The sequence below is a fragment of the Lithobates pipiens genome, unplaced genomic scaffold, assembly GCF_037356315.1.
Source record: "Lithobates pipiens isolate NorthernLeopardFrog02 unplaced genomic scaffold, aLitPip1_a1.2 Scaffold_13, whole genome shotgun sequence".
In the NCBI taxonomy this organism is placed as follows: Eukaryota; Metazoa; Chordata; class Amphibia; order Anura; family Ranidae; genus Lithobates; species Lithobates pipiens.
This window is the reverse complement of record NW_027507718.1, coordinates 290133589-290158983: the sequence shown is the minus strand read 5'-3', so window position 1 is coordinate 290158983 and position 25395 is coordinate 290133589. Positions and strand designations below refer to the sequence as shown.

General features: G+C 42.2%; 1 protein-coding gene across 16 annotated transcripts in view; it reads left to right on the top strand.

Annotated features, from left to right (window-relative positions):
* The window catches only part of CAMK2D (calcium/calmodulin dependent protein kinase II delta), a 375227-nt gene that overhangs the window by 333683 nt on the left and 16149 nt on the right, over positions 1-25395 (top strand). For 15 of the 16 annotated variants that reach the window (XM_077476794.1, XM_077476792.1, XM_077476797.1 and 12 more), the window contains 3 exons: positions 13608-13683; positions 17222-17316; positions 20467-20692. In XM_077476794.1, the coding sequence (XP_077332920.1) occupies positions 13608-13683; positions 17222-17316; positions 20467-20692 (397 nt within the window). Of the gene's footprint in view, positions 1-13607; positions 13684-17221; positions 17317-20466; positions 20697-25395 lie in introns of those variants that run through there. The other variant, XM_077476799.1, reaches the window with a different exon arrangement.

Below are 25395 nucleotides of genomic sequence, written 5' to 3'. Positions count from 1 at the left end.
TCCTAGGGAATAAAATGGCGGTCGTCACAAGATATTTGCTCAGCAATGTTTCAAACACATATTTAGATGCCTAACATGTCACACTTTAAAATTGCGCACAATTGTGGAATGGCGCCAAACTTCGGTACTCAAAAATCTCCATAGGTGACGCTTTAAAATGTTTTACTGGTTACATGTTCAGAGTTACAGAGGAGGTTTTGGGCTAGAATTATTGCTTTTGCTGTAACGTACACAGTGATACCTCACATGTGTGATTTAAACTACATTTACATATGTTCACGTGACTTAAGTATGTGTTCGCTTCTGTGCACAGGGACAGGGACGCTTTACTTTTTTTTTGATTACCTTTATTTTTTTATTTTTACACTTTCTTTAAAAAAAAATATTGATCACTTTTATTCCTATTACAAGGAATATAAACATCCCTTGTACTAGGAATAGTGCGTGACAGGTCCTCTTTATGGAGAGATGTGGGGTCGATAAGACTCCATACCTCTCCTCCAGGCTGGAAAAAGCTGAGATAAAAAATAAATAAAAACTCTCTCAGCCTTTCCAGCCGCTTTCTCGGCTTTGTTTACTTCTGCTGGAATTATAACATTGCGCCCAGGCCTCCGAGGGTCACAGAAATGATAGGGGACCATCTGGTCCCCAGCAATCTCTATTGTAAACTTCCGGCGGCGTCCGATTTCTGTAGCTGCAGGCATTATCCAGATATCCCCACTCAAAGTACATGATGTCATATGACTTACTGCCATTGGGAAGTGGTTAAAAAAACTGCATTCTATATTTTATATACAGTGGTGTGAAAAAGTGTTTGCCCCCTTCCTCATTTCCTGTTCCTTTGCATGTTTGTCACACTTAAGTGTTTTCGGAACATCAAACCAATTTAAACAATAGTCAAGGACAACACAAGTAAACACAAAATGCAATTTGTAAATGAAGGTGTTTATTATTAAAGGTGAAAAAAAATCCAAACCATCATGGCCCTGTGTGAAAAAGTGATTGCCCCCCTTGTTAAAACATACTATAACTGTGGTTGTCCACACCTGACTTCAATTTCTCTAGCCACACCCAGGCCTGATTATTGCCACACCTGTTCACAATCAAGGCATCACTTAAATAGGAGCTGCTTGACACAGTAAGGTCCACCAGAAGATCCTTAAAAGCTACACATCATGCCGAGACCCAAAGAAATTCAGGAACAATTGAGAAAGAAAGTAATTGAGATCTATCAGTCTGGAAAGGGTTATAAAGCCATTTCCAAAGCTTTGGGAATCCAGCGAACCACAGTGAGAGCCATTATCCACAAATGGTGAAGACATGGAACAGTGGTGAACCTTCCCAGGAGTGGCCGGCCGCCCAAAATTACCCCAAGAGCGCAGCGACGACTCATCCAAGAGGTCACAAAAGACCCCACAACAACGTCCAAGGAACTGCAGGCCTCACTTGCCTCAGTTAAGGTCAGCGTTCATGCCTCCACCATCAGGAAAAGACTGGGCAAAAATGGCCTGCATGGCAGAGTTCCAAGGAGAAAACCACTGCTGAGCAAAAAGAACATCAAAGCTCGTCTCAATTTCTCCACAACACATCTTGATGATCCCCAAGACTTTTGGGACAACATTCTGTGGACCGATGAGACAAAAGTGGAACTCTTTGGAAGGTGTGTGTCCAAGTATATCTGGCGTAGAAGGAACACTGCATTTCATAAAAAGAACATTATACCAACAGTAAAATATGGTGGTGGTAGTGTGATGGTCTGGGGCTGTTTTGCTGCTTCAGGACCTGGAAGACTTGCCGTGATAAAAGGAACTATGAATTCTGCTCAAGAGATCCTGAAGGAGAATGTCCGACCATCTGTTCGTGTACTCAAGCTGAAACGAACTTGGGTTCTGCAGCAGGACAATGATCCTAAACACACCAGCAAGTCCACCACCGAATGGCTGAAGAAAAACAAAATGAAGACTTTGGAGTCCTGACCTGAATCCTATTGAGATGTTGTGGTATGACCTTAAAAAGGCCGTTCATGCTCGAAAACCCTCTAATGTAACTGAATTAGGACAATTCTGAAAAGATGAGTGGGCCAAAATTCCTCCAGGACGCTGTAAAAGCCTCATTGCACGTTATCGCAAACGCTTGGTTGCAGTTGTTGCTGCTAAGAGTGGCCCAACCAGTTATTAGGTTTAGGGGGCAATCACTTTTTCACACAGGGCCATGATGGTTTGGATTTTTTTTCACCTTTAATAATAAACACCTTCATTTACAAATTGCATTTTGTGTTTACTTGTGTTGTCCTTGACTATTGTTTAAATTGGTTTGATGTTCCGAAACACTTAAGTGTGACAAACATGCAAAGGAACAGGAAATGAGGAAGGGGGCAAACACTTTTTCACACCACTGTATACGCACACAATAAATAAGCTTCCTTGTGAGCTGGTAAAAAGAAAACATGTTCTGAGCTTTTTATTATCGATTTTGTTATACCATATACAAGCAAAGTTTGATTTACACTTTATTATAATTTTGAAATGTAATCAGAGTGAAAAACATTCATTTAAACAAAAGCAATAAAAAACAATAATACCTTTTTTTAATCAATATTTTTTCATTTGTGGTATCATGACATGCATATTTTATTTTAAGTAGCTCTAAATGACCAATTCCCATCTATAGAAGATATGTTTAATGCTCTATTTAAATACTCTACCACAAGGACTGGCTTTGAATTTATACAAAGCACAGAAAGTTATTTTTAGTGTAGCTCAAAGCCTAACTAAACTAAGAAATTAGCACATGCATATGCATGATCCTTGATACTACACTTTTAGCAAAAGCTGATATTAGCAAGTGGATAGTAGACACATGTATTGACTTGTTTATCAGTGTTCTACTTTAGGCTGGGATCACACTGGTAAAACATATGCTCTGACTTTGGGAGCGCATGTAGCATGACGTGTATAAATCAGTAGTTCCCTATGAGAGCCGTCTTAACTGGTCCGACACAACTCGGTCTGACTTTGAAAAAGGTTCCTGCACTACTTTTGGTCCGACTTTGGTCATACTTCAGCCCATTGAATATTATTGAAGTTGGATCAAAGTCGGATCATCATCTTAACTGAACCGACTTTGGAATGCGACTTGTGCTGTGAGAATCTTGAAGGGGAACCCCATGCCAAAATGTAAAAAAAACCATAGGGTTCCTCCCAAGACCATACCAGACCCTTCGGTCTAGTATCGATTTTAAGGAGAACTCCCACGCCAAAATAAAAAAAGACGACATGGGCCCCCCCCAAAAAACCAGACTCTTATCTGATCATGCAGCATGCTGATGGAGGCAAGGGCCTCTTCCCCACAACCCTGGGTGGGCGGTGGTTGTGGAAGTCTGAGGGCGGGTCACTTATCGAAATCTGGAAGCCCCCTTTTACCCCCAGATCCCATCTTCCACCCTATGTGAATGAGTATGGGGTGTATTGCACCCATTCACTCAAAAAAAATTGTCAAAGAGAAAGTCCTTTATTAAAGCAGATCCAGCGTCTCATTTTATCTCCCTCCAGTTCTTTTCCCGATGCTAGCACCCACTGTAAATGTTAGCTCCAGCATGTGCTATTACTTATATAGCTATGGGGCGTGGCCACTCGGTGACATCATCTGGAGACCCCTGCCCCCTTGTGACGTCACTGCCCAGGGCATGATGGGGCAGGAGAAGAACCGGAGGAAGAACTGGCTGCAGAAGAAGACATCAGCACAGCGACAAGATCCAGAGGAAGAAGACCTCAGCGAAGTGAGAAGAACCGGAGAATGAAGACGTCACTGGAGAGAAGAAATCGGAGGGAGAAGAGACGGGGGTGAATGGGTAGGGGTACAATGTACCCCATACTCATTCACATAGGGTGGGGGCTGAGATCAGGAGGCCCCATGTTAAAGGGGGATTCCAGATTTTGATAAGCCCCACAGAGTCACACAACTACCCCTCAGGGTTATGGGTAAGAGGCCTTGTCCCCATCTGCATGGGGATAAGGTGTTTTGGGGCAGGGAGGGCAGAGCCCCCCTACCCCAAAGCACCTTCCCATGTTGAGGGCATGTGGCTTGGTATGGTCCAGGAGGGGGGATGGGTGCTCGCTTCTCCTCCTCCCTTTCCTGATCTGCTGGGCTTCGTGCTCGAATAAGAGTCTGGTATGGATTTTGGGGGGGGAGATCACGTGCCGTTTTCTTTTTTTATTTTGGCGTCGGGGGTCCCCTTAAATCCATAAAAGACCAAAGGGTCTTCTTACCCTTTTCTCTTTACTTCCCTAAGAAAATGTGGCCCACCTTAAAATCTCTATATTTACTTAGATCTGTCACACTCACCTCTCCTCCTCTCTGCTGCCAGAGCAAATAAGGAGATGGCTCTCTTGATTGTCATCGACTTTAATTGGCAGTACTGTTTTGGGATCAAGCAACACATTGTTACGCCTAAATTGTGTCCACTTATTTCAGCATCTCCTGTGTCTATAATGACCCATTTTATGTGGGGGGGCACAAAGAGGCAAATATGTTTGCTTTTTGTGTTTTCTCTTCCAGAACTTATTTAATTTTCTGTATATTTTAATAACCAATAGTAAATACACTTTTTCAGTTTGACCAGTGATATGTTTTGGAATATGTGTTGCTGTGGTTTAAATTTTTTTTTAAATTCTGCAATGTGTCTCATAAAGCTTTACTCCTAAAGCATTGGGAAATCTTTAATTAATAAAATCTAGGCTGTTTAACCCATTGCCACCACCACCACCGGCCCTTTAAGAGTATCTGAACATTAGGAGGCAGGTTTTCCAATCATGTGCCTGCTGTGATTGGCAGATTGCCAGCTCCCAATCGTAGACAATGATCAGGAGGTGCCCATGAGAGCTTGGTCACTATTCTGTGAGTGTGCATTGAGCTTACATTCAGCACAAAACACATGTCCGGTTGGCTCTGCGTTAATGTCTAGGGCTGGCAAGAACAGGTTCATAATTTTGCTTGTTTTTTAACACTTAGACTACAAATAAACAAGCAACATGACCGAAAACAAAAAAACACTATACATTAAAATTAAATAATCTGCATTAAAAATAATATATATAAAAAAATGAAATTAAATGAGGCTAGGTGGGGCTAACGGTGCCATAATAATAGCCATCTGTTTGGTCTGAGTATTACAAATGCATGTATCCTGAAAGTGTTAGTCTTTAAAGAACTATCATTACAATTTTTTTACGTTCTGCTGCCCATGGGACAACGTATACTGTATGTAGTGTCCCATGTAGCTAGGCACTTCTTAAGTCTAGTTATGGGGGCCTAACTGCCCCCACTCCCTTTCCCCCATGGCTGATCTTACAACAGCTAGGAAAAGATTGATACATCATAACAGAAGCTTGCCCCAGCTCAGTGCACTTTCCCCAGACAAGAAGAATGCAAAGGGAAGGGTGGATATCACTCTGTTGTCTCTCTGCATTCCTCTTGCCACAGCTTGTCTGGGGAAAGTGCTCTGAGCCAAGGCAAGATGCCATTATGATGGGTCTGTCTCCTTTGTAGCTGTTGTCAAATTTGTCACAGAGGGGAAGAGGGCGGGTTTAACCTCATATCTAGACTTAGGAAGCACCTAGCTACATGGCACAAAGTACTAAAAAGTACTACAAATACTACATTACTGAAATAGATGTGTTTTTTTTTGAGAGTTGCCAAGGACAAGTGAAGAAAAAAGCATCTAACTGTGTTATTTCCCAGGAGCATTCTGGGGAACAGCAGTTAAAGTGTAACTAAAGGAAAAACTTTTTAGTTTTGGAGTGTATGGAGAGGGATTAGAACACCTGTCAGTTTTTATTGATGTTTGTGCCCGCATTAGGGAGATTCCCAAATTTTGGGCTTGCATCAGACCACTAATAGATGGGAAATCCTCTAATGGGGACACCAGTTCTGATGACCCAGGTGACACACCAAGATTCCCTCATTTTGGAGGGATTTCCTCTCACTTTCTGTTTTGGCTATGGGACAGGAAGTGATGGAAACTCTCCCCAATGGAACACACGTGAAAAAAAAGTGACAGGGGTTATAACCCAACCTTACTCTATCCAAAATGGAAAAAACATATTGGTAACCTCATTGTGTGGACCTATTGTGTAATTTCCACATCCTGTGCAATTACTCACCCTGAAATGGCAAATTCATCTCATAGTCTTGGTTCATTTCTTTGGCATTGACAATAATTGGATGACATCTAGAACATCATTGAACTGCTGTTTGTGACCTAATTATATGCAGAAAAAAACCTGTAATGTTTTACATATTTTTGCCATACTTAGAGTATATACAAAGACAATTTGCTAAGGATTTCTACCTACCGTATATACTCGAGTATAGGCCGACCCGAATATAAGCCGAGGCCCCCAATTTACCCCCAAAAAAACTGGCAAACTTATTGACTCGTGTATAAGCCGAGGGTGAGACATGCCTGTCCATCCCTGTGTGTGTGTCCGTCCATCCCTGTGTGTCCGTCCATCCCTGTGTGTCCGTCCATCCCTGTGTGTCCGTCCATCCCTGTGTGTGTGTGTGTCCATCCATCCATCCATCCCTGTGTGTGTGTGTGTGTGTCCATCCATCCATCCATCCCTGTGTGTGTGTGTCTCCATCCATCCATCCATCCCTGTGTGTGTGTGTCTCCATCCATCCATCCATCCCTGTGTGTGTGTGTCTCCATCCATCCATCCCTGTGTGTGTGTGTCTCCATCCATCCATCCATCCCTGTGTGTGTGTGTATCCATCCATCCCTGTGTGTGTGTCTCCATCCATCCATCCCTGTGTGTGTGTGTGTGTGTGTGTGTGTGTGTGTGTGTGTGTGTGTCCAGCCTACCTGTGTCCCGAGCCTCCGTCCCGTGCCTTGCCTCCTTGCCTCCGTCCCGTGCCGTGCCTTGCCTCCTTGCCTCCGTCCCGTGCCGTGCCTTGCCTCCTTGCCTCCGTCCCGTGTCGTGCCTGCCTCCGTCCCGTCCCGTGCCGTGCCTTGCCTTGCCTCCGTCCCGTGCCTTGCCAGGATCGCCGCTCTTCGTCGGCGCCTCGGCGGCCATTCTAAAATTCAAAAGCCGCGCCTCCGCCTTCGCCTGTGATAGGCGGAACACTGAATTTCCCAGCAGCCTGTGTTCCGCCTATCACGGACATCGTCTCATCCTCGTCCGTAGTACGAGGATGAGACGATGTCCGTGATAGGCGGAACACAGGCTGCTGGGAAATTCAGTGTTCCGCCTATCACAGGCGAAGGCGGAGGCGCGGCCTTTGAATCCTAGAATGGCCGCTGTCTGTCTGCTCGACACGCTGATCGGGCAGACAGACAGCGATGACTCGAGTATAAGCCGAGGGGGGCACTTTCAGCCTCAAAAAAGAGGCTGAAAATCTCGGCTTATACTCGAGTATATACGGTAGTTGCAATCCACTGGTCTAATATATGAATGTGACATTTATAAATAAAGTTCTTGTCAATAATGTGTATTGAGTTTTATACTGTAATACATATTTTTTTTCCTGAGGCACTCATAATTGCAGTATCACATTGTTTCATTGGGTGGCAGGATTTTTGGAAAAGTTTAGAAGTGGTTTTGACGATTTTGTAAGGGAGCTTGCAGTGCAAGAGGCAGCCATGTTAACTGTGCCCACCTATAGCAGTCAGTCAGAATTAGAATGACTTTTGCCATATATAAAAGAAAGACTGATTGGTTTGTTGGTTTATTGCAGTTTGCACTTCCCCATTGTTCTTTGCATGGTCTTAGTTCAGATGGTCACATTCAGGTCTGTACAGTATGGCAAAGTACAAATCAGTTTGGCAAAGTGTGGCAATCCATATTAATCAGATGTTGGGTAACTGAAGCCACATAAATTCTGCCTTATTAAGCAAACTACTAATGTGTGTTACAAATGTTTAGTCTGATCTCTGCTGTTCTAAAAAATCTGGAACATTGGCTACAATTACTGGTTATTTACCCTTTTCCCTACTGCACTATAGCCAAAAGATGGCTACAGCACAGTTCTCCAGTTCTAGGAGTACATCCTTCCACGTCCCCCTAGGGAGAGCATTGGGCACGATCTGTGACCACTGTGTCTTTTGGACACAGCTGATCCCAGGTCAGGGTAAAAGGCCAGTCACATCGGCCCTTTACCATGTGATCAGCTTGTCACATGTAAACAGAATTGTCGGTTACCAGCATTCCTCTTCTCACATACTGTCTCTGTGTGAGCAAAGGAGAGCCGATAACCGGCAAGCCTGACAGGGCACATTAAGTACATTGTTTACACTAATAATCAGGGCACTGATCATCAGTGCCCATCATTGCTACCTATAAATGCCCATTAGTGCCATCTATCCATGCCCCTCAGTGTCGCTTATCAGTGCCCATCAGTGTCGCCTCATTAGTAGTGCAGCCTCATCAGTGCACATTAATGCAGCCTCATCCGTGCAACCTCACAGGTGCAGCTTATCTGTGCTCATTTGTGCTGCCTCGTCAGTGCAGTCTCACCAGTGCCCATCAGTAAAACCTCACCAGTGCCAATCAGTACAGCCTCATCGGTGCCCATCAGTGCAACCTTATCAGTGGCCATCGGTGAAGAAGAAAAATTACTTCCTCACAGTGGCCCTTTACCATGTGATTAGCTGATCACATGTAAACAGACTTGCAGGTAATGTATTGCTATAAAAGCTGCAATGTAAGGCAGTGTAGCTTTAGTTAATCACCGCAATACACTGGAACGCAGTGGAGTCACAGATGGCGGAGAGCAGATTGGTCCAGTTATAAAATGGATATAGAACATGTGTCCCTACTGATAGTAGTCGTTTTGGTTGAATAAAGCTGTGAAAAGCAATGTAACGGCTTCAATAGCTAGTATTCACTAAAAATCACATTGGCCCTTTATCATGTGATCAGCTTGTCACATATAAACAGCTTCCATAGCTAGTATTCACTTGACATCTTACAGCAATCCAGATATATTTAGCTGTAGTTCCTGCATGGAAATATATAGTTGGAAAACCCCCATGTGAATCACATGCCAGGCAGTGATATTTTAGGTGAGCAGATGGTAACTGAAATGTAAACAGGATTGTATGAATCAAAATAGCTCATTCATGACCATTAAACTGCTTAAAGTCAGAAAGTTCATACCAAGTTCAGTTTTATCTTGGTGAAAAAATGGGGGATGGTAAATGATATCTGGTAGTTCTAGGGCAATAGCTATAATTGACCAGGTGGAAGGCAGTATATACCTGTTGGTAGTGAGTGGCAAAAACAGAGACAGATTTGGGAAAGTACATTTTGATTCTACCATGAGGTTTGTCTATTTATTGCTCAGCCTACTTCATAAAATCCATGTCTCCAGTGTCTCATGCTAAATGTCCAAGTTGCTTGAAACTGTAAAACACCAGCTATATACAACATGAGTGTAGATAGATTTGGAAGGGAGCAAAGTAAGTCTAAACAGAGCTGCAAGATTGCAAAGATTGATGTCATGGTTGAGTGATGTAGTTTACTTACTTCTCTACCTTCTCCATGTAATTCAGGTTTCCAGTCCTTCTTGGGCAGCTAGCTATACTGCTTATAGCTATAGTTATGCCGAAGTGGAGCAGCTACAGGTCTTTCCGATGTCTCTGTCCCGATTTCCGCGATGTACTCACATATTGCAGATTACAAAGGAAGCCTGCTGGCTATTCAGTATGCTGTTTGCGTGTGTGAATCAGCATGGCCTACTTCCGCATCCAGGTGCCATGACGTCACTCAGTTGACGTTTGCGTTTCATGAGCCGATCCGCGGACTTCCTCAGAACAGGGAGGGATTGGTTGAATGATTCTTATATACCCATTTGGTACATGTAAATGAAGAACTCCCTCTAGTGTTAAAATCGTTCAGTAAACCAAAGAATGCATTTAAACAGGATTTTGTGCTTTGAAAACGTCCTCATTTTCTTGTTGCTTCTTACTCCATCCAGTGGTCAATCCATCCACTTTGCTTCAGTGATTGCTAATTAGAGAATGTCAGATTGAACATCTGTTCTTTCCCGCTCCTCTCAAGAAGCCTACTGTGGCATTTATTCGGGATAGGTCACTAAGAGGGTAGCAAGTCCGCACTATCAGAGAGACATCAATCAATATTATCCAGATAAACTGGGAATATATTGCAAGAAACTTTTTGGGTGATTGTAGGGATTCCAAAAAATAATTGATATTAAAATACATATATTTCCTAGATTATATTCTGGTTATTAATAGATGGAAAATTAAACAAGAAACATCTTAAGATTTAATTCTATATTTAGGCCCTTTGAAATCAGGGTATCTAAGTTATATATCCAATATTTTTCTTTATATAAGAGAACGCTGTCAAAATCCCCTCTTCTAGAGGAAAGATTTAGAGCATAGATTCCCTTTATTTTAAAGCCATTGGTTTTCCTTGCATGGAAATCCTTAAAATGTTGAGCTAGGGCAGGCATGTCCAAAGTCCGGCCCGCGGGCCAATCGCGGCCCGCGGTCCGGTTTTGAACGGCCCGCCTGGTGTGCTGCGGGATCAGGGCTGTCAAATGAGCCGATCCCCGGCACTGTGAGAAGCTCCGTCGGCTTCAAAAGTGAAAGTAAAGTGCAGAGGAGTGTGCTGTGCTCTCTGCTTCCCCCTACAGTGCAGTACCCGGCTGAATAAGGAAATGGAATGGAAAGGTACTGTACTACAAGCTAGATTCGTTTTAAAAAGGCTTTATTTATGTGTATGTGTGTGTGTGTGCATGTGTGTCTGTATGTATGTATGTGTGTGCATGTGTGTCTGTATGTGTGCATGTGTGTCTGTATGTATATGTGTGCATGTCTGTCTGTATGTATGTGCATGTGTGTCTGTATGTATATGTGTGCATGTCTGTCTGTATGTATGTGCATGTGTGTCTGTATGTATGTGCATGTGTGTCTGTATGTGTATGTGTGCATGTGTGTCTGTATGTGTGTGTGTGTGCATGTGTGTCTGTATGTGTCTGTATGTGTGTGTGTGTGCATGTGTGTCTGTATGTGTGTGTGTGCATGTGTGTCTGTATGTGTGTGTGTGCATGTCTGTCTGTATGTGTGTGTGTGCATGTCTGTATGTATGTATGTGTGTGCATGTCTGTCTGTATGCATGTGTGTGCATGTGTGTCTGTATGTATGTATGTGTGCATGTGTGTATGTGTGTGTGTGCATGTGTGTCTGTATGTATGTGTGTCTGTATGTATGTGTGTCTGTATGTATGTGTGTCTGTGCATGTGTGTGCATGTCTGTATGTGTGTGTGTGCATGTCTGTCTGTATGTATGTGTGTGTGTGTGTGTATGTGTGTCTGTATGTGCATGTGTGTCTGTGTGTGTGTGTGTGCATGTGTGTGTGTGTCTGTGCATGTATGATTGCATGTGTGTGTGTGTCCATGTATGTCTGTATGTATGCGTATGTGCATGTGTGTCTGTATGTATGTGCGTGTATGTCTGTCTGTATGTGTGTGCATGTATGTGTGTCTGTATGTGTGTGCAGCATGTGTGTCTGTATGTATCTGTGTGCATGTATGTGTGTGTGTGTGTGTGTATGTATGTCTGTATGTGCGTGTATGTATGTGCGTGTATGTATGTATGTATGTGCCTGTATGTATGTGTGTGCATGTGTCTGTGTCTGTATGTGTGTGTGTGCATGTGTCTGTATGTATGTAAGTATATGCATGTGTCTGTATGTGTATGCATGTGTCTGTATGTGTGTATGTCTGTGTGTATGTGTATGCATGTGTGTTACTTTTAATCCAGACCTCCCCCCCCCCATTCTTGTACCATCAGAACTGCTTTTGTGGTGCTTGTGTGTGTGATAGCAGCCAGGATTGCTGCTCCTCTGAAAAGCAATCCATATACAGATCGCTTTTCAGAGGCATTTGAAAGGTGGTAAAGAGGCATTATGTTGCCTCCTCACCACCTGTTTTAAGCCCGTAAATGTAGCATCACTATACCGCAACTGTGCAGTCTACACAGTTGCGGGGTAGTTGCAGTGCAGGCCCATTCACCCTGAGCATACCTCCAGCTGCAGCCACAGCATGTGTACACCCCCAGCTGCTCCCTCTGCAGCTAGAGGGGGAGAAGTTGGGGGTGGTAAAAACAGCTTAACCATGTAGTTTTACTGCCCCTCCAATAAGCCCTTGGTTCACATCTGCATGGCTGCATGCTGTGTGTAGGGCAGCCCATGCATTTCAATGGGCTTCCATACCCACAAAAATGCAGGGAAAGAAGTCCCAGAGCTTTTTTTTTTTTTTTTATTGCGCTGCACCAAAAGCACCCCATGTTTCCAATGTGTGGGGTACCATTAAGACTTAACGGTACCCCTAAAGAACAGAGCATTCGTCTGTGTGTCGGGCAAACGAGCGCAACAAAGGCACGAGAATTTTTGTTGGGCCAGGTATGAGTGCTCGAATGACCGAATTTTAATGGTTCAAAGAATGTCAGGCAAAATGGTCGGCCCTCACACATGTTCACTTCATCGAATCTGGCCCTCTTTGAAAAAAGTTTGGACACCCCTGAGCTAGGGGATTCGCTCTATCTTTTCCTTTGTCTTGTTCAGTTTTTCCAGATGTTTTTTTTTTTAATATCTCTCAGATGTTCACCAATCCGGAGTCTAAGTTGTTGCTTAGTCTTCCTAATGTATGACTTATTACAGGGGCATTCGATCATATACATCACCTTGATCGAAGAGCAGTTGAGGAATTATTTGATTTAAAAAGTTTTAGTCCAATCCGAATTGGTGAACATCCGAGTTTATCTACATAAGGACATATTTGGCAATGGCCACAAGGATACATCCCTTTTATCTTGGACAGGTCAGTGAGCCAATTGCCTGGTGTATCCCTCTTATTTTCCGAATAAATATCATTCAGATTAGGGGCTCTACGTGCCACCATGCACGGTCTAGGACCCACTATATGTGATATAGAGGGATTGGCCATAAGTATATGCCAATGTTTTTGTAGGACTGTTTTAATGTTGCCATATTGTTGTTCATATTTGGTTATAAATCTAGTGTGGCTTGAAGTGTTATCTTTTTTGGGGGAAGGGTTTGTTCACCTCCTAACAGTGTTCTTCAATATCAATTGCTTTCTTTTTTGGCTCTCCTTAGGACTTATTGTGAGAAGTGTTTGCTGCTGTTTATTTTCTAAAGGTTCTTGTACTTAGGTGATTCCCTTTTTATGAGCTATTTAGGTCCAGAAAGGGGATCTCTTTAGTGTTAAATGTAAATCTTAGTTTAATATTTCTATCATTATTGTTCTGTTATGAATTCTTTAAGCTGAGCTTCTTGCCATTCCAGAGTAGGAAAATGTCATCAATGTACCTCAGCCAATGTAAAACATTGGCAACCAGTATACCTTTCCTACCTTCTACTATTTGCATTTCACACAGTTAGGCACCATTAGTGCTCCATGCACAACAATTATTTTTCTAAACGATTACTTTAGAAATGTATGATGTGATAGTAGCTGAATGTAGATTATTTGTAGGCTTCCAAGGTAACAATGTGTAATTCTATACTGTTGTTGTGTTAATTATCTATACTATTTAACTAAGAAACCTTTCTATTTTTCAGCTCGCAAGCAGGAAATCATCAAAGTTACAGAACAACTAATTGAGGCTATTAATAATGGAGACTTTGAGGCCTATACGTAAGTGACATAATGCACAAAACTTTTCAAGGATATTTGGATTTATTCTATAAAGATTTATTGTTCTTATGTATAACTAAAGGCAAAACTTGTTATTTTTTTGGAATAGCGTAACAGAGGGTTTTAACCTACATAATTTTTTTGCCATCTGTGTCCCATTGGGGAGATTTCTCTTCATTTCTTGTTCCAGATGCAAAACAGGAAGTGAGAGAAAATCCCTCCAAAGTGAGGGAATCCCAGTGGGTCACCATAACTCGTTTGAAGATATCACCTCTATTAGTGTTCTGATGTCAAGTTGATGTCTGATGTCATACAAGTAAATGGCGCAAAACTAAAAACAGTAACCCAAAAATGATTTAAAACAACAAAGTACTGAATAAGCATAAACTGTATGCACGGGAGAGACTTCAAGTCCACCCTGTATGGTAGTAAAGAAGTCCATAAATTGTGCACAATGGCAATAGAGGCACAATATGCTCAGTAGCAGGTGAAAGGGATGGGGGGGAGGGAAAACCAAGTCCACTTGGCAGCCTTCCAGTGGAAACAGAAGCCATATTCCCAAGAAACTGAAACAAACTGTTTTGTTTGATGTCTGTTGTGAAGTCTTTCCTTTTAGTTACACTTTAAAAGCTATTTCATAAATGCATCAACCCACAGTAGATTCAAGCCAATGCAAAATGGATTCTGATTGATTGCTATTGGTTACTGCTCTTAAGAATTAGCACCTAAAGTGCACTTTTTTTCAGGCACCCCCTCAACCCCTCAAACACGAGAAATTGTGAATGATCTAGCAGGCATGAATATAGTAGACATTCTGTGGCTATTGTTACTACTAGGAGTCATAGGATTTATTTATCAATTACAGGTACTTATATAGTGCCATCAATTTATGCTGCAGTTTACATAATGGCTTTACTCTCCACACAGTATCTTTCCTACAAATTTTGAGAAAATGAAGATAGAATTTGCCTAAGAAGCCTTTAAGGGTCTCTTTTACATCCATCATTGGTATCCTCAGGACATATATGGAATGACAAAAACAGTCTGGCGCCAGAAAAATGGGACATATGTTGCACTGGGAACTTTGTGAATGTCCAACAAGAGCCAAAAAAGCAGCTGTGTGGGTGAGCACACCAGAAGGGGTGTAAATACAAGTAAAAAAATTCAGGGGCAACCACAATTGGAACTGCTGATTGGGACAGTCTTGAAAGGACAAACAATCAAAAAGCGAAATGAGATAAAATCCTGTGCCAATTTAATAATGACATATACTTAGATGAACAATTATATAAAATAGAGCGAATGCAAAGCGTGCTACTCACTGTGACACTACCTTGAGCAACAGTCGGTGGTGGACTGGCTTGGTGAAGCAATGCTGCGATGGCAAAACCTTCATGTATTCCTGGATGTTACTAGGAGGAGGGAAGCCAGTGTGTGTGCAGAGCCAAATGGACAATATGAGGCCTCGATCGAATCCCCAATGATATGTGGCAGTATGGTATAACAGCCACGGAACAAGGAAGGGACCGAGAAGTCACTTGAACAACCACCAACCGGAGCTGGGTGATGGAAACCCCTGAGGGTGATAGCTTACGATCGGGGAACACAAGTCCAAAATGAAGCTTGAAGCACAAAGGGTGGAGAGCAAGCAGAGAAGAATGGAGAGAGAGGATAGCTGTCGCCACGATCAGTGCTTCCAATTGTGGTTGCCCCTGAATGTTTTTAGGAAATATTATTTGGAGACTATGGTGATTACCATTGAAAAGGATATGTTACAGACTGAATCACATTACATTTTGAGATTTTTTTTATAGTTTCCCAGCAGAATGGTACAGCACAATTAAACATTAGTTAAGGATCCTTTTGTTTAGTTTGGTTGTATGTAACCATCTTTACCATTTTTGTATTTTTTGGAATTTTGTACTGTAACTTACTTATCTTAAGTAAATGTTTTGCCTTTTTGGTAAAAAAAAAAAAAATAGAAAACATTAGCTAGTTTTTTCATGAATGAGTATTTATGCAATTTCTTACAAAGTGTTAAATTTCTTTTCATATGGGCCTTTAGTAAATCAATTTCAAGTTTTTTTCAGATCTCTTTAAGAGGAGAGTTAATTCAGTTATTTCAGTTATCTTCAGTTAAAGCCCAGCTGCATGATACCTAACTATTTGATCCCATAAGTAGAAAAAAAAAAACGAAATCCCTCTTACCTGAAGCCATGCTCATGTAACATTGCTGGCCCAAGTCTTTTCCTCTGTTTATTTACTGGAAGGGTCAATTTTCGGGTGTTTATGTTACTGTCTGTGAGATGTGAACACTCCTGATTTGATAGCTGTTGGAGGAGTCCACTCAGGACAGAGACAAGACCAGTGGTCTCGGGGTGGGGGTGCTGGCATCATAGATCATAACACTGGATTAGGGGTTCCTCTACATCATAACCGGCAGCAGTGAGTGACCTGGATAGGATACTTAGGTCAGTATATCTGCCTTCATCAGGTAAATGTGGGGGAAGGGTTAGATTAGAGAGGGGTCGGAGGGAGGTACTGTAAAAAAAAGTAATTTTTACCTGGAGTAGCACTTTAAAACACACAGCTCACATACAGCCAGAGCTTGAGCAGCTCTTTAACCAACAATATAATTGTGAATTAGTGTCTAAATATTATTTAGCACTGATAACCGACAGACCAAGACTGGTATGAATTCAAAGATACAGACAGTATATAACTAATTTGTTTTATCAACCGATAGTTATTAAATTGACACTTATTCACAAATGTATTTAACTCCAGCTAAATTGCATAAATTGGGATTGTTTTCGCGTTTGTGGTCAAGAAGTGAATTTGTTTCACTCTTTATGGTCTTGTCTGATGTGCACAGTGGAATTGGATGGAGGTCAATTTTTTTACTAAAGATATTCTCAAATTTTCTAATATATACAAACCTAAAATCTGTCATACGCATTCTCAAAAATATACAGGTTTGGACATGTGCTAAAATCCCTCCATGCACATTGCTTTTTTATGCAAAAACAAACCTGGAGGATAGTTCCTTCCTTGTCTGTTGGAATGCTGGAACTTGATAAAATGCGAGGTTTCCAGTTTATACATTAGCTATGGACATAGGGTAAACCATAAGACTTTTAAATATGGGGTCCCTGGACTAGATCCATCTTTATGCTTCCTTTACCACACTGGTGTAACATAACCATGTATAGTGGCTTAGATTATTGTATGAATGTTCCCTGCGCTGTCATTTCCCCCTTTTCTTGTGTGTTGTATTTCTATAATATGATGTTGTAACTTATTTTATACAAGAACAAATGACATTGTAAGATTGTTGTAATTTGAGATACATCAATTATTCCTGTATTACAATAAAAAATACATAAAACACCATTTTTTATAAACTCACCATTTAATTTGTAGGATATGACTTTGCTATTTATAGTTAACAGAAAGTCAACAATTCAGTTCAAATATAATACTTATACATTGTGGATATATGTGTTGTATGTCCAGTGACGTGTTAATATATTTACAGGAAGATCTGTGACCCTGGCCTTACTTCATTTGAGCCTGAAGCTCTAGGAAACCTTGTAGAAGGAATGGACTTTCATCGGTTTTACTTTGAAAATGGTAGGATATATTTTAGGGTTTACCTACCTTTCATTCACATGGTTTAAAAGAATACGTTCCTGCATCTGCGAAAGCACCCCAGCAGTGTTAGTTGAACTTCATGTAAATGTGGAGCCTATTAAAAAATAATGGGAAGTTAAATATATATAAAAAAAATTGAAGCGGCAAATACTGTCATTCACTACTCAAATTAGTGTAGAGACACTATGGTGTTTATTTGCTAAAGGCAAATCCACTTTGCACTGCAAGTGCACTTGGAAGTAGAGTCACTGTAGATCCGAGGGGGATATGCAAGGAAAATAAAAAACAGCATTTTAGCATAGGATTGGATGATAAAATCAGCAGAACTTCCACTCATTTCAGATCTACCCCTTAGATTTGGAGCGACTGCACTTTCAAGTGCACTTGCAGTGCAAAGTGGATTTACCTTTCGTAAATAACCCCCCATGATCGATGAAATCTTGTGTAAATTGTAGGTATAGGTAAGACCCTATTATGGAGAAAAAATAAGCAACCTGCTATCGTTCATATACCGGTATGTTATGTTCATTTATAAATACATTTTGCAAATGTACATTTTTTATTTTTTTTTTTATTTGATTTGCTATAACTTTAGTAGATAATGAAAGGGAAGAGTAGATAGGGAAACCCCAGAACTCAAGGGGTGTCATAACATAACATGTTGACTGCTGAAGCCACATTCAACAATGATATACAGTGCCTTGTATTCGGCCCCCTTGAACTTTTCAACCTTTTGCCACATATCAGGCTTCAAACATAAAGATATAACATTTTAATTTTTTGTGAAGAATCACCAACAAGTGGGACACAATTGTGAAGTGGAACGAAATCTATTGGATAATTTAAACTTTTTTAGCAAATAAAAAACTGAAAAGTGGTGCGTGCAAAATTATTCGGCCCCTTTACTTTCATTGCAGCAAACTCACTCCAGAAGTTCAGCAAGGATCTCTGAATGATCCAATGTTGTCCTAAATGACTGATGGTGATAAATAGAATCCACCTGTGTGTAATCAAGTCTCTGTATAAATGCACCTGCTCTGTGATAGTCTCAGGGTTCTGTTGAAAGCGCAGAGAGCATCATGAAGACCAAGGAACACACCAGGCAGGTCCGTAATACTGTTGTGGAGAAGTTTAAAGCCAGATTTGGATACAAAAAGATTTTCATAGTCAGTATCAGACCACTGCAAATCTACCAAGACCTGGCCGTCCCTCTAAACTTTCAGCTCAGACAAGGAGAAGACTGATCAGAGATGCAGCCAAGAGGCCCATGATCACTCTGGATGAACTGCAGAGAACTACAGCTGAGGTGGGAGAGTCTGTCCATAGGACAACAATCAGTCGTACACTGCACAAATCTGGCCTTTATGGAAGAGTGGCAAGAAGAAAGCCATTTCTCAAAGATATCCATAAAAAGTCTTGTCTAAAGTTTGCCACAAGCCACCTGGGAGACACACCAAACATGTGGAAGAAGGTGCTCTGGTCAGATGAAACCAAAATCGAACTTTTTGCCCACAATGCAAAACAATATGTTTGGCGTAAAAGCAACACAGCTCATCACACCATCCCCACTGTCAAACATGGTGGTGGCAGCATCATGGTTTGGGCCTGCTTTTCTTCAGCAGGGACAGGGAAGATGGTTAAAATTGAGGGGAAGATGGATGCAGCCAAATACAGGACCATTCTGGATGAAAACCTGTTGGAGTCTGCAAAAGACCTGAAACTGGGACGGAGATTTATCTTCCAACAAGACAATGATCCCAAACATACAGCAAAATCTACAAAGGAATGGTTCACAAATAAACATATCCAGGTGTTAGAATGGCCAAGTCAAAGTCCAGACCTGAATCCAATTGAGAATCTGTGGAAAGAGCTGAAAACTGCTGTTCACAAACGCTCTCCATCCAACCTCACTGAGCTCGAGCTGTTTTGCAAGGAAGAATGGGCAAGAATTTCAGTCTCTCGATGTGCAAAACTGATAGAGACATACCCCAAGCGACTTGCAGCTGTAATCGCAGCAAAAGGTGGCTCTACAAAGTATTAACGCAAGGGGGTCGAATAATTTTGCACGCCCCACTTTTCATTTTTTTATTAGTTAAAAAAGTTTAAAAAATCCAATAGATTTCGTTCCACTTCACAATTGTGTCCCACTTGTTGGTGATTCTTCACAAAAAATAAAAATGTTATATCTTTATGTTTGAAGCCTGAAATGTGGCAAAAAGGTTGAAAAGTTCAAGGGGGCCGAATACTTTCGCAAGGCACTGTATTTAATATACAAGCCTATAGTTTTAGATATATGCATGGAGAGCATCACAGCACAATACACAGTGTTGACTTGAAAAACATTGCTCTGAGTAGCTAGGGAGAACAATACAATGTATATGTTTTACCAAAAGAGTGGGAACTAGCTAAGAATCTACAGTTAATTTTGAAGTCAAATCTTAATACTCTGGTGATATTCATTGATATGCGGATGGCCAGTCACATAAGCTTGTCAACTTTAAGGCTATCTTCAAAGGGGCGATATAGCAGTTTTTGCAAATTAAGGTGTAAATAGCCTTTAAACACAATCAAGACAATTGTTACACAATGTGACTTCTAACAGAATATACATCCAATATATATATATATATATATATATATATATATATATATATATATATATATATATTAAATCATAAATACATGTTTTGATAATCATAAATAAATGTTTGATAAATTAAATGTCTATTCCATTTACCTTATCAGTAAGCATGAGAAGGAATGTTGTTATAGTCTTATCAAATTAACTTTGACTGGTATTTTTTATAAAAAGGCAAGTATAACACCTAGCGTTCTGCAGCTTCCAAAATCCAGCTAGTATTATGTTCTGCAAGCTCTGAATGCATAAAAAAACACTTGTCAAGATAACACCAGCTAGACACTTGAGTATCATTCACAGCATAAATAGGTGACCTTCAGCATTCTCCCTCTAGAGTTCATCATTCATGGCTGAGCATGAAGACGCTGAGCATCAAAAATGTGCTATACCTAAATATCTGAATCTCATATTGTAAACAGGTAAACAGGTCTTCAGCTATGTGTATTTTTCTATATTTTCTTATGTATTTTTGTTTTTTTCTTTACTCTTAGCTTTATCCAAGAGCAATAAACCTATCCATACTATCATACTTAACCCTCATGTCCATTTGATTGGGGAAGATGCTGCTTGTATAGCCTATATCCGTCTGACACAGTACATGGATTCCCTAGGATTGCCAAAGACTATGCAGTCTGAAGAGACCAGAGTGTGGCATCGCCGTGATGGAAAGTGGCAGAATGTACATTTTCACCGTTCTGGGTCACCTACAATACCCAAGTAAGGCAGTTTACAGTTTAGTGTATTCATTTAATAAGCATGCTGCTAGAACATACTGTAGCTGATGAAAGCATTAGCAATCACAACCGATGACAGATTTTGGAATTTTTGTGCACATTCAACAATTTATCTTCTATTCTTTGCCTAAAGCTCATATTTAGCACATCAAATGAAATGTGCTTTATAACAGATGGTGCTTATGCTTGCATATTTTTCATTTTTGTTTTTAGATTACTTTTGTGTTCTGTAGTTTGATATCTGGATTTTTTTTTATTTGGAGGTTGTCTTGCATGTTTAATGTCAGGGTAGTGATAATGCTTAAACTGCAGTAAAACTTGTTCATTTGTTTAGTTAACACAAGTAATATCAGTGTAGGATGAATTGTCTCTGATGTTCATAAGCTCCATAATTACAAGGCCTGTAGAAACTTTGATAAAGAAAGATCTATGATTTATAGAATTTAGTTACTGATGTGGACTTAGAAGTTGATGTCTATAAAATAAAACCCCAGACTTCTGTATCTAGGTATTTTAGATATGCATATAATTCTCAACAACACATAGATAAAAATATATGTTTTTACAACCCCAATTCAAAAAAGCCAATACTGTTTTCGCAACTGAAAATAGAAAACATATCAAATGTTTAAACTTAAAATATACCATTTCAAGAAATAAATGTTGAAATTGATGGCAGCAATACATCTAAAAAAGTTGGGACAGGGCAACAAATAGCTGGCAAAGTAAGTGGTACTAACAAGGAAGAGGTGGAAGAACATTTTTCAACTAATCTGGTTAATTGGCAACAGGGCAGTAACAGGACACGGTCTGTGAACACAGTTCACCCTCCCATCAAAAAATGCAAGTTAAAACTCTATCATGCAAAGAAGCCATATCTGAACATGATTCATAAATGCCTTCTCTAGGCCAAAGCTCCTTGAAAATGGTCTGTTGTAAATATATATAAATATATATATTTAGATTATCTGCAGATTTTGGATGGTTAGATGAAAAAAGTGCAACAGATTTCTCCATGTATGCTAAACTGTGTGGATGGAGGAATCTCCCACTGGGCCAAGCTTCAGTATCTTGCTAGTCGGCGCCGCTGGCTCTCAACCTAAACAATGCCTGCACCCAATCAGAATGTTCAGGTATTGAGAGCCAATGGGGCTGACTAGCAAGATACTGAAGCTTGGGCCAGTGGGAGATTCTTCCATCCATACAGTTCAGCGTAGATGGAGGAATCTGTTCTACTTTTTCCATCTGACCATAGAAAATCTGCAGGTAATCTATAGGTGGCCTAGTCAAATCAAAATGTTACATTCCTTGTGGCAACCATGGGTACCATGTCCTCCAGACTAAAGAGGAGAGTGACCTTCCAGCTTGTTATTAGTACTCAGTTCAAAAGCCTACATCTCTGATGGTATAGGGATGCATTACTTCATATGGAATGGGCAGCTTGCACATCTGGAAACGCACCATCAATGTTGAAAGAGATATTCAGGTTTTGGAGAAGCATATGCTTCCATCCAGACAATGTCTTTTTTAGGGAAGGCCTTGCATATTTCAGCAGGATAATGCTAAACCGCATACTGCATCTATGAAAACAGCACAGCTTCATAGTAGAAGAGTCCAGTTACTCAACTGGCCCACTGGCAGTCCAAACCTTTCATCATTTGGAAATATTTGGTGTTTCTTAACTAGTAGAAGACCAGGCATTTTGTACCACTTTTTGTATTTGTTTTTTTTTGCTAGAAAATAAGTTAGAACCCCCAAACATATATATTTTTCTCTTTCTTCACTGACTGAAACAGCTCCATTAATCTTGACTATAGGGTTGTTACGCCACCTTCAGGAGAGGAATAGGTAGAACATGTTATACATGTGAAAAAACAGAACTTTACAGTTCTGCCCAGGGGGCGGTCCCTCCAGTAATAACCCCTCAGCCTGCCTCCTGCAGCTCCGTTTTTTTCTGCCTAGTGAAGGAGATGGACCTAGGATCCCTGCGGGACCATCGGTCTTGGGATTTTTTTGCTGAAGTTTGCCTTTTGCGCAAGATTTCGAGATCCTGTGATCTGCTATCAACAGCCGGCTGGATGACATGCTGAATAATCTAGATCCTTGCAGTCTCCCCAGCCTGGCCATCGAGCATGTGCAGACCCTAGCTACACTCTTGGTTGGCCACGACATGCCCTTCAGGCTCCAGGGGCAGCCGGTGAGCGCAACGCTCCGGGGCACACATATGACCGGACTACCGATGTTTTTGTCACAGTGTGCCGTGGCCAGCAGCCACCCCGTACTGATCGGAAAGTGGGTCTGTGATGGGATGTCCCCAGCTCGTCCAGATGGTAAGTACAGCTCTCCCTGCCTCGGTGGGATTGAGCAGCTGGGCATTCAATGGGAGGTCGATTCAAGGGTCCCTCTCCTCCCTCTTTTCTCTCCCTGTCCCTTCTCCCCCCCCCCCCCGTGGGGGATGCTGCATGATGGGCTGCTGGGCGGAGTGTGTACCTGTAGCCAGGGGTCCCCTGGGGGGCTCTCACCTTGGATGGGGGGCTGCGCTTGGTGGCTGTGTCCCTGGGTGTCTGTGGTCTCCCCTCTGGGTGTCTGGAGGTCTGCATGTGCTGATCGCCATGGCGCTGTTCTGCCGCCATTTTCACTGTTCTTTCACTGTGTACAGTTGTTTGTCAGCCATTTTTGGTGTGCCTCAGTGGAAAGCATGGTCAGGGGCCATTTTTCTGTAGCTCGGTGGCCATTTTCTCTGTGAGCATGTCCTTTATACAGAGGGGCCATTTTGTTGTAGCCCAGCGCAGTTTTTCACTTAGGACACCTGGGAACTGACACAGGACGCAGGCACTTGTATCTGAACGGTGCAAAACTCGGTCAGGGTGGTGAGTCCTGCGGTGGGGCCCCTTAGTCTGCAGCAGCTAGGAGGGTGGGACTGTGCACCTGTCCTAAGTCCCCAAGGGTGACAGACAGGATGGGTCAGCATGGCTTCAGAAACTGGTGTTTCTTCCCCAGAACTCCCTGCAATTGCAACCGGTTCGTCTGCAAACAGTGCAGTGCCTTTGGACACTTTGTCGGCGGTCCTTAAAACGTTCGTTGCCAGGGTGGAGGCGGTGTGCGGGCGCAAATGTGGTAAAAAGTGGCCCCTGCCCCCCGTCCTTCGGGGAGAGCTCTGTTGCTTCACATGACACTGACCAGGACCGATCGGACAGTGAGGATGAGTCCCCATCCGGGTCCACTCAAGACGAAGCACTAGTTGGAGCACTTACCACAGCTGTGCGTGATACCCTAAAAATTCAGGATACAGCAGATCCCTCTGCTGAAGTAGCCTTCCCTTTTGGGTCCTGTAAGCCAGCCCGTTCACCTATGGGGTTTCCGTATCTGACTTCGATAAGTTCATATACAAGGAATGGGGATGACCGCAACTGACCTTTTCGGTCCCTAAAAGAATGGCGGTGCGTTACCCCTTTGAGGAGAGATTTCTTTAAAAATGGTTGGCTCCTCCGATCATATACACACCAGTATCCAGGTTAAATAAAGTAACCACGATCCCGGTAGAAGGGACTCCTGCAGTTCAGGACCCTACTGACAGGAAGGCCGAGGCAGTGGCCCATTTCTTGTTTATGGTTGTGGGGTCCACAATACGACCAGTACTGGCCATAGCACTTGTGTCGCAGACACTTACTGAATGGGCAAAACTTTTGCGCCACAAATTGGAGAAGCAGCAGGCTACTCCCATCTGTGTGAAACTAGCAGACCATTTAGTGCACGGCCTTAAGTACGTTTGTGACGTGGCCCTGGATATGCTTCCCCTGCTACCCAGGGCTTCAGTGTCAGCAGTGGTGCTAAGGCACCTGATTTGGCAAAACCAGGCCAGGCATCTAAAAAAGCCTTGACGGATCTACCCTTCCTTGGTGAGTGGCTCTTTGGAGCCTCGTTGGATGACATTATTAAGAATGTCACAGGTGGGAAGAGTACCTTGTTCCGACAGGCCGGGAAGGCCAAGGAACCACGCTGCAGGCAAGGGCCCTCATTTTCCACTCAAAAAAGGCTTTTTCGTTCGTCCGCGACTTCGACTAAATGTTCCCAGTCCGACAGGACGACCTCTGAGGGACAAAAGCATCCCTGGAACCGCAAGCCTAATAAGCCTGTGAACAAAAGTGCTACCGCATGAAAGTTTGCCCCCGCCCGTCACATGGGTGGGGGGTCGCCTTCGGGAGTTTGCAGCCCGATGGGCCTTTCGGCTATCCGACCAATGGGTCTGCGAACTGATATCCTCTGGCTACAAGATAGAGTTCCTCTCTTGGCCACCAAATGGATTCTTCCCCTCCAGTGTAACCTTACTCCCGGCTTGCCGGGAGGCCCTAATGGGGGCGGTAAGGGAACTGCTAAGCTAGGGGGGTGATAGTGCCTGTTTCCGGATTTGGAAAGGATCCAGGGGTTCTATTCTAATCTGTAGTCCCCAAAAAGAAAGGGGTACGTCCAATCTTGAACCTAAAAGCCCTTAAATTCTTTGTAAAAGTACAGGTTCAGAATGGAATCAGTTCGCTCAGTGGTCGCTGCACTCCATCAAGGGGACTCCCTGGTGTATTTGGACAGCCAAGATACATACCTGCACATACCCATATGCCTCAAGCATCAGAGGTTTCTTCGATTTGCAGTTGGGGAAATCCACTACCAGTTTGTGGCTCTCCCTTTTGG